Source organism: Urocitellus parryii, chromosome 3 (genome assembly GCF_045843805.1).
Source record: "Urocitellus parryii isolate mUroPar1 chromosome 3, mUroPar1.hap1, whole genome shotgun sequence".
Lineage (NCBI taxonomy): Eukaryota > Metazoa > Chordata > Mammalia > Rodentia > Sciuridae > Urocitellus > Urocitellus parryii.
The window spans coordinates 21,832,732-21,845,681 of NC_135533.1; the positions used below are offsets into that span (position 1 = coordinate 21,832,732).

At 37.7% G+C, this 12,950-nt stretch overlaps 1 protein-coding gene across 2 annotated transcripts in view; it reads right to left on the reverse strand.

The window, feature by feature from the left end:
• Mkln1 (muskelin 1) overlaps positions 1 to 12,950 on the reverse strand; it is a 176,866-nt gene that overhangs the window by 15,856 nt on the left and 148,060 nt on the right. For both annotated transcript variants that reach the window (XM_026392770.2, XM_026392771.2), the window contains one exon: positions 421 to 523. In XM_026392770.2, coding sequence (XP_026248555.1) covers positions 421 to 523 — 103 coding nt within the window. The remainder of the gene's footprint in view (positions 1 to 420; positions 524 to 12,950) is intronic.

Here is a 12,950-nt window from a genome sequence, read left to right on the forward strand (position 1 = left end):
AAAATATAAAACCATGCAAGTCATTGCAGGCACATTCACACAGTGGATGGGCAAATATGCCCTTAAGAATGTGAAATCTTTTGAAACAGTTGCTTTATCCCATGTAACAAAAACTTCAATAATCATGGTCAGCTATTGTTTCTCAGGCTTAGAATCATGGGATTATGGAAAAAGTAAAACTTTGTTTTCATCCTGAAAAACAAAACTAATGTCTAAGTTAAAACTTTATATGTGAGAATTCGAATGGTTTTCCTGTGTCACCTGAATTTTATCAAATGAAAATATGCCTGTTCAATTTTTAATTTACCTGCTCTGTTATCATTTTTAAGCTTAGTGTCAAATTTTCATTTTCAACACTCAAGTTAGAAAGACATTTTAAAACATACTCAATTCCTGTAGGTCATTACCACCTTTCCTTACCTCTTTTGTCTCTTCTGGATCTGAATGATCCACAGTTATATAAAGATCATTTTGTAAATATTTTAGAGCACTAAGGGGATCCATTTGAGCCTTTTCTTCAAACCTAGAAAATATAAATCAGAATAATAATTATTGGGCCCCACGGCGCTGCCTCCCCTCCCCCAGCCGCACCCCCTCCCCGGGCGTCCCGACGGCGGCCGCTGCCGCCGCCGCCGCCGCTTCCTGCGGAGCACCTTAGAGCAGACTCTTCACAGCGCGAGTGAGCTGCCCACCCGCCAAGTAAAATGGAACAGCTGGTAAGATGAGTGACAATTTAAAATCTAAGAGATCCAACATGGCGGAGGACATGGAGAGATCAAGTCTCTAACCCCTTCAGCTGCGCGGGCATAGGGAGAAGTAAACTATCAAAATGCTGTTTGCTCAGGACCACTAGGCAATGTTGAGCTGAAGTGGATCCGGGGCGAACAGTCTGGCCTTCTCAGAACACACCGAGCTGGGATCGGCTGCATTCTAGCTCTGGTTCACCTGCTTCTCGTGACTCAGCACTAAGGATCCCGCTGAAATAACTAGTCGGCCCGCCTGAACTCACAGAGGTAAAAGCCAACCGAGCACGATAGCCAGACCTAGGGAATCGGGAGTGACGCGGGACTAGCGGCGCAGAACTCCCGGCTACCGCTACTCCCACCAGTGCTGACAACTGAGGTCCCTTGCACCAGCTACCAGGGGAGTTGCTACTAGAGGGCAAACAAATTCACTGGGGGTTCTCAGCCCCAAGCTCTACAAACATAGGGTCTGAGGGAGGAAAACAGGGAGAGTGTGCCCAGGCATTCATGAAAACGGGGCTCCCAGGAGCAGACGACCTGGCGTGTAGCCAGTATTGTGGTGACTGTCACAGGTGAGCGGGGCCTGGCTTGAGGAAACACAAGAGAAGGCCCTAGGCACTCAGGATTGGAGACCTGCACGGTCTGGGAGGAAGAGCTGCTGCGCAGTGATTGGATCCCACCTATGGAGAAGAGAAGCTTGGCCCAGTGGGCACAGCTCCACCTACAGGAAGAGAAGTTAATTGAGCTCTATGACTGCATTTACTATTATTATTTTTATTATTATTATTATTATTATTATTATTTTATTTTATTTTCATTTTTTTGTTGTTGATGTTGTTGATGTTCTTTAACTTTTTTATTAATGGTTTCAATTTTTTTAAATTCTTTTTATTTTATTATTATTACTATTATTTTTTTTTTTTTTTTTTTTACACATGTAAAGTCATATATTTATTCCATTTTTTTTCAGCTTTGGAACTGTATTGCATGTTTTTTTCCATATTGTTCTGTGAGCTTTTCCCCATACCATTAAACATTCTTCAGATTCCTAAGGATCAATAATTTTTTTATTATTATGATTATGAGTATCATCATCATCATCATCATTTGAGATATTGAGGATGAATTCAGGGATGTCCTAACACTGAGATACATGTCCAGCCCTTTTTTTTATTGATTTAAAAAAATAAATAAATGACTGTGGAATGCATTACAATTCTTATTACATATATAGAGCACGATTTTTCATATCTCTGTATATAAAGTATGTTGACACCCAATTCGTGTCTTCATACATGTACTTTGGATAACGATGTCCATCACATTCCACCATCCTTGCTAATCCCCTGCCCCCTCCCTTTCCCTTCCACCCCTCTTCCTTATCTAGAATTCATCAATTCCTCCCATGCTCCCCTCTCCCGAACCCAGTATGAGTCAGCCTCCTTATATCAGAGAAGACATTTGGCATTTGTTTTTTGGGATTGGCTAAGTTCACTTAGCAATATCTTCTCCAACGCCATCCATTTACCTGCAAATGCCATGATTTTATTTTTTTTATTGCTGAGTAAGATTCCATTGTATGTATATGCCACATTTTTTTTTTTTATTGGTCGTTCATAACATTACATAGTTCTTAATACATCATATTACACGGTTTGATTCAAGTGGATTATGAACTCCCGCTTTTACCCCGTATACAAATTGCTGTATCACATCAGTTACCCTTCCATTGATTGACATATTGCCTTTCTAGTGTCTGATGTATTCTGCTGTCTGTCCTATTGTCTACTATCCCCCCTCCCCTCCCCTCCCCTCCCCTCCCCTTTTCTCTCTCTACCCCTTCTACTGTAAATCATGTCTTCCATTTGTATTCTCTTGACTTACCCCTCCTTACCTCTTATATGACATTTTGTATAACCCTGAGGATCGCCTTCCATTTCCATGCAATTTCCCTTCTCACTCCCTTTCCCTCCCACCTCTCATCCCTGTTTACTGTAAATATTCTTCTCAAGCTCTTCGTCCCTACCCTGTCCTTGTTTACACCCCTTATATCAAAGGAGTCATTTGGTATTTGTTTTTTAAAGATTGACTAGTTTCACTTAGCATAATCTGCTCTAATGCCATCCATTTCCCTCCAAATTCTATAATTTTGTCATTTTTTAATGCAGAGTAATACTCCATAGTGTATAAATGCCACATTTTTTTTATCCATTCATCTATTGAAGGGCATCTAGGCTGGTTCCACAGTCTTGCTATCGTGAATTGAGCTGCTATGAACATCGATGTAGCAGTGTCCCTGTAGCATGCTCTTGTTAGGGCTTTAGGGAATAGACCAAGAAGGGGAATAGCTGGGTCAAATGGTGGTTCCATTCCCAGCTTTCCCAGGAATCTCCATACTGCTTTCCAAATTGGCTGCACCAATTTGCAGTCCCACCAGCAATGAACAAGAGTGCCCTTTTCCCCGCATCCTCTCCAGCACTTATTGTTGTTTGACTTCCTAATGGCTGCCAGTCTTACTGGAGTGAGATGGTATCTTAGGGTAGTTTTGATTTGCATTTCTCTGACTGCTAGCGATGGTGAGCATTTTTTCATGTACTTGTTGATTGATTGTATGTCCTCCTCTGAGAAGTGTCTGTTCAGGTCCTTGGCCCATTTATTGATTGGGTTATTTGTTATCTTATTGTCTAATTTTTTGAGTTCTTTGTATATTCTGGTTATTAGGGCTCTATCTGAAGTGTGTGGAGTAAAGATTTGTTCCCAGGATGTAGGCTCCCTATTTATCTCTCTTATTGTTTCTTTTGCTGAGAAAAAACTTTTTAGTTTTAAACTTTAATTTCCATTTTTTTATTATCATTATAATTTTTTTTTGGTTTTAAATTTTTGTTTTTTCGTTTTTTCTTTCCTTATTTATTTTCACTTTTTTCTTTTGTCTTTTCAATTTTCTTATTCCCCCTTCCTTGAATTCTACCTGCCTACACTCATTCTCTTTAGTGACTTCTTCCCTTCCCTTTTAATATCTTTCCTCCCAAGCATCAAATAAATTTATAAGAGTAAACAGTAACTCAGCAATCAAACAGAACAACAAGTAACATGAGCATAAAAAAGCAAGGAAGAAAAGGAGTACAAACAATGAAGGACAGCCTAAATATTCAGGAGGACCTAGAGTCATCAGAAAAATGGCCATATAAAGAACTCAAGGAATACCTTAGATAGATGGAAAGGAACCTTAAAGAGGATACGAGACAGCAAATCCAAACAGTGAAAGATCACATTGAAAATGAATTACATAAACAGATAAAAGAAGTTACGCATCTTTATCAGGAGATAGAGATTATAAAAAAAAATCAAACAATAATTCTAGAAATGAAGGAAACGATAAACCAAATTAGAAACTCAATCGAGAGTATCACTAACAGAGTGGAGCAAGTAGAAGCCAGAACGTCAGATAATGAAGACAAAATATATCATCTTGAAAAGAGTCTAGCCAACTCAGATAGGCTGGTAAAAAATCATGAGAAAAACATCCAAGAGATTTGGGATAACATAAAAAAATCAAACTTACAAGTCATCGGGATAGAGGAAGGTACAGAGATTCATACCAAGGGAATGAGTAACCTGCTGAATGAAATAATTACAGAAAACTTTCCAGAAATAAAAAAGGAAACAGATATACAAATTGTAGATGCATACAGGACACCGAGCACACAAAATCACAGTAGACCAACGCCAAGACACATTGTTATGAAGATATCCAATATACAGAACAAAGAGAAAATATTAAAAGCTACAAGAGAAAGGAGGCAGATTACATTTAGAGGTAAACCAATAAGGTTAACAACAGATTTTTCATCACAGACGCTGAAAGCGAGAAGATCCTGGAACAACGTATTTCAAACACTGAAAGACAATGGATGCCAACCAAGAATTCTGTATCCAGCAAAATTAAGCTTCAGGTACGACAATGAAATAAAAATCTTTCATGATAAACAAAAGCTAAAAGAATTTGTAGCCAGAAAACCAGCATTGCAAAGCGTCTTGGACAAAACACTACGAGGAAGAAATGAAAAACAATAACCAAAACCATCAGTGGGAAGTGCCTCTGTAAAGACAGAGGACGGGGGGAAAGCTAATCATGGAGAAACAAACTAAATTAGAAAAAAAAAAGATAAATAAACAAACATGGCAGGAAGTACAAACCATATATCAATAGTAACTCTAAACGTTAATGGCTTAAACTCTCCAATAAAGCGACATAGGCTGGTAACATGGATTAAAAAAACAAATCCAACAATATGCTGCCTCCAGGAGACACATTTGATTGGAAAAGACATACACAGGCTCAAGGTGAAAGGTTGGGAAAAAATATACCACGCACATGGTCCTCGTAAGCAAGCAGGGGTGGCCATTCTCATATCGAATAAAATCGACTTCAAGATTAAGTTAATCAAAAGGGATAAGGACATTATATACTGTTAAAAGGAACCATTCACCAACAAGACATAACAATTATCAATATTTATGCACCAAATAATGGCGCTGCGACGTTCATAAAACAAACTCTCCTCAAGTTCAAGAATCAAATAGACCACAACACAATAATTATGGGTGACTTCAACACACCTCTCTCACCATTGGACAGATCCTCCAAACAAAAGTTGAATAAAGAAACTATTGACCTCAATATCACAATCAATAACCTAGACTTAACTGACATATATAGAATATATCAACCATCATCAAGTGAATATACTTTTTTCTCAGCAGCACATGGATTCTTCTCAAAAATAGACCATATATTATGCCATAGGGCAACCCTCAGTAAATATAAAGGGGTGGAGATAATACCATACATTTTATCCGATCATAATGGAATGAAACTGGAAATCAATGATAAAAGAAGGAAGGAAAAATCCTACATCACATGGAAAATGAACAATATGTTACTGAATGATTAATGGGTTACAGAAGACATAAAGGAGGAAATCAAAAAATGAAAATACAGACACAACATATCGGAATCTATAGGACACAATGAAAGCAGTTTTAAGAGGGAAATTCATCGCCTGGAGGTCATTCCTCAAAAAAGGAAAAAAACAACAAATAAATGAGCCTCATACTTCATCTCAAAGCCCTAGAAAAGGAAGAGCAAAACAACAGCAAATGTAGCAGAAGGCAAGAAATAATTAAAATCAAAGCGGAAATCAACGAAATTGAAATAAAAGAAACTATTGAAAAAATTAACAAAACTAAAAGTTGGTTCTTTGAAAAAAGAAATAAGATCGACAGACCCTTAGCCATGCTAACGAAGAGAAGAAGAGAGAGAACTCAAATTACTAACATACAGGATGAAAAAGGCAATAGCACAACAGATGCTACAGAAATACAGAAGACAATTAGAAATTATTTTGAAAACCTATATTCCAATAAAATAGAAGATAGTGAAGACATTGATAAATTTCTTAGGTCATATGATTTGCCCAAACTGAGTCAGGAGGATACACGCAATTTATACAGACCAATATCAATGGATGAAATTGAAGAAGCAATCAAAAGACTACCAACCAAGAAAAGCCCAGGACCGGATGGGTATACAGCGGAGTTTTACAAAACCTTTAAAGAAGAATTAATACCAATACTTTTCAAGTTATTTCAGGAAATAGAAAAAGAGGGAGCTCTGCCAAATTCATTCTATGAGGCCAACATCACCCTGATTCCGAAACCAGACAAAGACACCTCAAAGAAAGAAAACTGCAGACCAATATCTCTGATGAACCTAGATGCAAAAATCCTCAATAAAATTCTGGCGAATCGGATACAAAGGCACATCAAAAAGATTGTGCACCATGATCAAGTAGGATTCATCCCTGGGATGCAAGGATGGTTCAATATACGAAAATCAATAAATGTTATTCACCACATCAATAGACTTAAAGATAAGAACTATATGGTCATCTCGATAAACGCAGAAAAAGCATTTGACAAAGTACAGCATCCCTTTATGTTCAAAACTCTCAAAAAACTAGGGATAACAGGAACTTACCTTGACATTGTAAAAGCTATCTATGCTAAGCCTCAGGCTAGCATCATTCTGAATGGAGAAAAATTGAAGGCATTCCCTCTAAAATCTGGAACAAGACAGGGATGCCCCCTATCACCACTTCTATTCAATATAGTTCTCGAAACACTGGCCAGAGCAATTAGACAGACGAAAGAAATTAAAGGCATAAAAATAGGAAAAGAAGAACTTAAATTATCACTATTTGCGGATGACATGATTCTATACCTAGAAGACCCAAAAGGGTCTACAAAAAACTACTAGAACTAATAAATGAATTCAGCAAAGTGGCAGGATATAAAATCAACACAGATAAATCAAAGGCATTTCTGTATATCAGCGAAAAAACTTCTGAAACAGAAATGAGGAAAAACACTCCATTCACAATATCCTCAAAAAAAAAAAAAATACTTGGGAATCAACCTAACAAAAGAGGTGAAAGATTTATACAATGAAAACTACAGAACCCTAAAGAGAGAAGTAGAAGAAGATCTTAGAAGATGGAAAAATATACCATGTTCACGGATAGGCAGAACTAACATTATCAAAATGGCGATATTACCAAAAGTTCTCTATAAGTTTAATGCAATGCCAATCAAAATCCCAATGGCATTTCTTGTAGAAATAGATAAAGCAATCATGAAATCCATATGGAAAAATAAAAGACCCAGAATAGCAAAAACAATTCTAAGCAGGAAGTGTGAATCAGGTGGTATAGTGATACCAGATTTCAAACTATATTACAGAGCAATAGTAACAAAAACAGCATGGTACTGGTACCAAAACAGGCGGGTGGACCAATGGTACAGAATAGAGGACACAGAGACTAATCCACAAAGCTACAACTATCTTATATTTGATAAAGGAGCTAAAAGCATGCAATGGAGGAAGGATAGCATCTTCAACAAATGGTGCTGGGAAAACTGGAAATCCATATGCAACAAAATGAAACTGAAGCCCCTCCTCTCGCCATGCACAAAAGTTAACTCAAAGTGGATCAAGGAGCTAGATATCAAATCAGAGACTCTGCGTCTGATAGAAGAAAAAGTTGGCTCCAATCTACATACTGTGGGGTCGGGCTCCAAATTCCTTAATAGGACACCCATAGCACAAGAGCTAATAACAAGAATCAACAAATGGGACTTTCTTAAACTGAAAAGTTTTTTCTCAGCAAGAGAAACAATAAGAGAGGTAAATAGGGAGCCTACATCATGGGAACAAATTTTTACTCCTCACACTTCAGATAGAACCCTAATATCCAGAGTATACAAAGAACTCAAAAAATTAGACAATAAGAAAACAAATAACCCAATCAACAAATGGGCCAAGGACATGAACAAACACTTCACAGAGGAGGACATACAATCAATCAACAAGTACATGAAAAAATGCTCACCATCTCTAGCAGTCAAGGAAAAGTAAATCAAAACGACCCTAAGATACCATCTCACCCCAGTAAGATTGGCAGCCATTATGAAGTCAAACAACAACGAGTGCTGGCGAGGATGTGGGGAAAAGGGTACTCTTGTACATTGCTGGTGGGACTGCAAACGGGTGCGGCCAATTTGGAAAGCAGTATGGAGATTCCTGGGAAAGCTGGGAATGGAACCACCATTTGACCCAGCTATTGTCCTTCTCGGACTATTCCCTGAAGACCTTAAAAGAGCGCACTACAGGGATACTGCCACATAGATGTTCATAGCAGCACAATTCACAATTGGTAGACTGTGGAATCAACCCAGATGCCCTTCAATAGATGAATGGATTAAAAAAACGTGGCATTGGGGCTGGGGATGTGGCTCAAGAGGTAGCGCGCTCGCCTGGCATGCCTGCGGCCCGGGTTCGATCCTCAGCACCACATACAAACAAAAATGTTGTGTCCGCCGAAAACTAAAATAAATAAATAAATATTTTTTTAAAAAAAAAAAAACGTGGCATTTATACACTATGGAGTATTACGCAGCACTAAAAAATGACAAAATCATGGAATTTGCAGGGAAATGGATGGCACTAGAGAAGATTATGCTTAGTGAAGCTAGCCAATCCCTAAAAAACAAATACCAAATGTCTTCTTTGATATAATGAGAGCAAGTAAGAACAGAGCAGGGAGGAAGAGCAGGAAGAAAAGATTAACATTAAATAGAGACATGAGGTGGGAGGGAAAGGGAGAAAAAAGGGAAATTGCATGGAAATGGAGGGAGACCCTCATTGTTATACAAAATTACATATAAGAGGTTGTGAGGGGACTGGGATAATAAACAAGGAGGGAAATGAATTACAGTAGATGGGGTAGAGAGAGAAGTTGGGAGGGGAGGGGAGGGGAGGGGGGATAGTAGAGGATAGGAAAGGTAGCAGAATACAACAGTCACTAAAATGGCAGTATGTAAAAATGTGGATGTGTAACCGATGTGATTCTGCAATTTGTATTTGGGGTAAAAATGGGAGTTCATAACCCACTTGATTCTAATGTATGAAATATGATATGTCAAGAGCTTTGTAATGTTGTGAACAACCAATAAAAAAAATTAAAAAAAAGAATAATAATTATTTTGAGTCATAATGTAACACAAGAAATGTCTTTTAAGACCCAGAATGAAATACATTGTGTACAAGATGAGTTATTCTTAGTATCTAAAAAACTTGAGTCTGGGATTCCTGGGTAAGAATACTAACATGCAAATAGTGTAGATGTAGAGCACATAGAGACACAATGGCAATGCCAGGTGACCACAAGCAGTTGAGATGCTAGAGAATACATCCTACCTAGAGAGTACATCCTACCCTTGCCTTAAAACTATAACTGAGAATTAAGTTCACTACAAAACAGTCTCTATGTCATATATTTTGGATAACAGAACTCCAAAAGAGCTCAATGCTTTCATCAAAAACAAGTGCTTATAAAATCTACTTGCTTAGATTTGTACAATATATTTTCCCATGGAGATATTTAATAAATACATTGGAAACTGAAATGAATATGGTCTCTTTTAATGAGTATCATTAACAGTCAATATATTTTTTAACATTCAATATTTTTAATGAGAATGTTTCCATGTTTCAGTCATTGATTAAGAGTAACAGAAAGTAACAGAACAACTGCACCAACCACTTAGCAAGCATTTTAAATTTGTTAGAAAATATGCCTATTCAATTTGTATTACCTGCTCTGTTATCATTTTTAAGCTATATCAAAATAACTCTATGATGGTGAAACATTTTTCAACAGGTATTTTTGTTGCTTTTTTTTTGGTACTGGGGACTGAAGCTGGGGCACTTGACCACTGAGCCACATCCCCAGCCCTATTTTGTATTTTATTTAGAGACAGGGTCTCACTGAGTTGCTTTAGTGCCTAGTTGTTGCTGAGGCTGGCTTTGAACTTGTGATCCTCCTGTCTCAGCTTCTTAAACTGCTGGGAATTCAGGCGTGTGCCACCACATCCAGCTCAACAGTTTAAATAAATAAATAAGAACCTGAGGCCTCTAAAATAAATCTGGCAAAGATAAGAGCTAGTAAGGAGCAGAAAAACAGAATAAAATACAGGTGGATTCCAAAACTGAAAAGGAAAAGAGTTCTCTTGATCTGTTTTTGCTTGTTTGGGGTGTGTGTGTGTGTGTGTGTAAAAGAGACAGAGACACACACACACACACACACACACACGCACACACACACACACACGGGATTTAACCCCAGGGCTTTGGGCATTCCAGGCAACAGAAACATTCTCTTAAAAAAAAATGTAGCGGGGTACAATGGCACATACCTGCAATCCCAGTAATTTGAGAGGATGAGGTATGTAGATTGCAAGTTCTTGTTTTAATTTTTTAGTTGTAGATGAACACAATACCTTTATTTTATTTATTTATTTTTATGTGGTGCTAAGGATCAAACCCAGTGGCTTACACATGCTACACAAGTGCTCTACCACTGAGCTACAACCCCAGCCCAGACTGCAAGTTTGAGACCAGCCTGGGCAACTTAGGGAAACCCTGTCTCAAAATAAAAAATAAAAGGGCTGCGGATGTAGCTCAGTGGTAGAGCACTCCTAGGTTTAATCTTGTATACCATGAAGGGTGGGGAGAACACAACTATCAGGGTCTATTTAAATAAGATAATGTCCTTTTATTAAAGTATAATTATACATGCTTTAATTATGTATTTTATTTCTAATAAATTGTCACACTGTTCTAAATATCATAGACAAAGAAAACTCATATAATTTGCTTTGGCCTTTCCCAGAGGTATTCAGGCTGATGGCAATCTTAGTTGCAAGCTATCTGTACATTAGATAGGAGACAAAGACTAGGAAAATATCATAACTCTCATGTACCAGTAATACCCTGAAAGGGACAGCCAAGTTGCTAGTCCTCAATGAGAGTCCCTTAGGCAGAGGTCATTTTACATTTTATTTACAACATATTAAACCTGTCAACAGTCTCAAGCTTGATCAACAGGTTATAAAGTGGCTTGGCAAAAGTCTTCCCAAAAGGGCCACTCTCTCCTAGGAATTCTTTTTTTTTTTTTTTTTTTGGGTACCAGGGATTGAACTCAGGGGCATTCAACCACTGAGTCACATCCCCAGCCCTATTTTTTTTTTAATATTTATTTTTTAGTTTTTGGCGGACACAACATCTTTGTTTGTATGTGGTGCTGAGGATCGAACCCGGGTCGCACGCATGCCAGGCGAGTGCGCTACCGCTTGAGCCACATCCCCAGCCCCCCTAGGAATTCTTTCCAAGAATCAAAGGTGAGATATATAAGGACATGTAAAAGGCAAATAGAGAGGGCAATAAATAGAAGTCATGAAATGTTGGATCTAACCCTCTCTCTCCAGGTCCTGAAGCCAAGGGAACAAAGTTAGGAGCAGTCAGTTAAATAGCAGAAGCAGACAAAGCAGCAGAAAAAAGTACAAAAAAAAATGTGACTACTGCAGCTCCTGGTAGTTAGAACTGTTCTAGTCTCCTAAACATTCTCCTTGGGCCTCACTGTTCAAATGCTGAGAAGGCGCCAAAGGTCCTTCCCTTTTTGTATCTCTTTGACCTCATCTCACCTAATCACCTCACTCATTTCATTTCACTTCTACCACACTACCTTTCTTATACTCCTCAAATAATCCAGGCATATTTTTTAACCTCAGAGCCTTGCCTTTCTGGAACATCTCCCCCTAAATATCTACACAATACATTCCCTCATATCCATTAGGTCTCTAAGTAGAAGCAAATAAACAAAAAGTCTTTTTTTTTTGGTGGGGGCTGTGAGGTCTACCCTAATAATTTTATTTAAAATTGCATCTCCAAGCCAGGTATAGTGGCACATTTCTGTAATCCCAGTGAGCTGGGTGACTGAGGCAAAAGAATTGCAAGTTTGAGGCCAGACTCAGCAACTTGGCAAGACCCTGCCTCAAAATAAAACATAAAATGGACTGGGGATGTAGCTCAGTGGGTAAAACACCTCTGGGTTCAATTCCTAGTACAAAAAAACAAAACAAAACAAAACAGACAAACAAAAAAACAACCCTCCAGCTCTTTCACCTGTAACAATAGCTCTTAACCTGTTTTTTTTTTCCATAGTACTTATTATATAATTATTATTAATCTCCCTTTGAAGGCAGGAACTTTTCTTTTTATTCTTCACTGATAAATCCATAGAGCCTAGGACAAAATCTAGTACACCATTTATGTGGTTGCTTTTGCCATTCTACAAATGAGCAAAGTGATCTCCAGAGAGGTCAAGACAGAAGACTTAAAATGAATACCAGGTCTATCCATCAAGACCTAGTCCTTTTTCCATTTAGACACTAGCTATCAGAATACAGGCAAAAAGCAATCATAAACAGAAAAGAATACTATGCTTCATATTTTTATGTTACTATTATTAACTTTAGTTGAAAACAGTTTATATGAATGGATAAGTTCTTTATATATTCTTAAATTCTCCTTTAAAGGTTTTTTTGTTTAAGTTCTGAGATAAGGTAACACATTTCTTTTCCCATAGTAGCTAATTTCCAAGACTAATGTTTCCAATCACAAACTTCCTATCTTTTAATTTCAATTTCTTTATTTCATAAATTATTCTCACACTCACAAGATTTGTTAATCTTTCATCATATATTTAAATGATTCATTTTAAAAAATTCTTTATCCATTTTCACTCC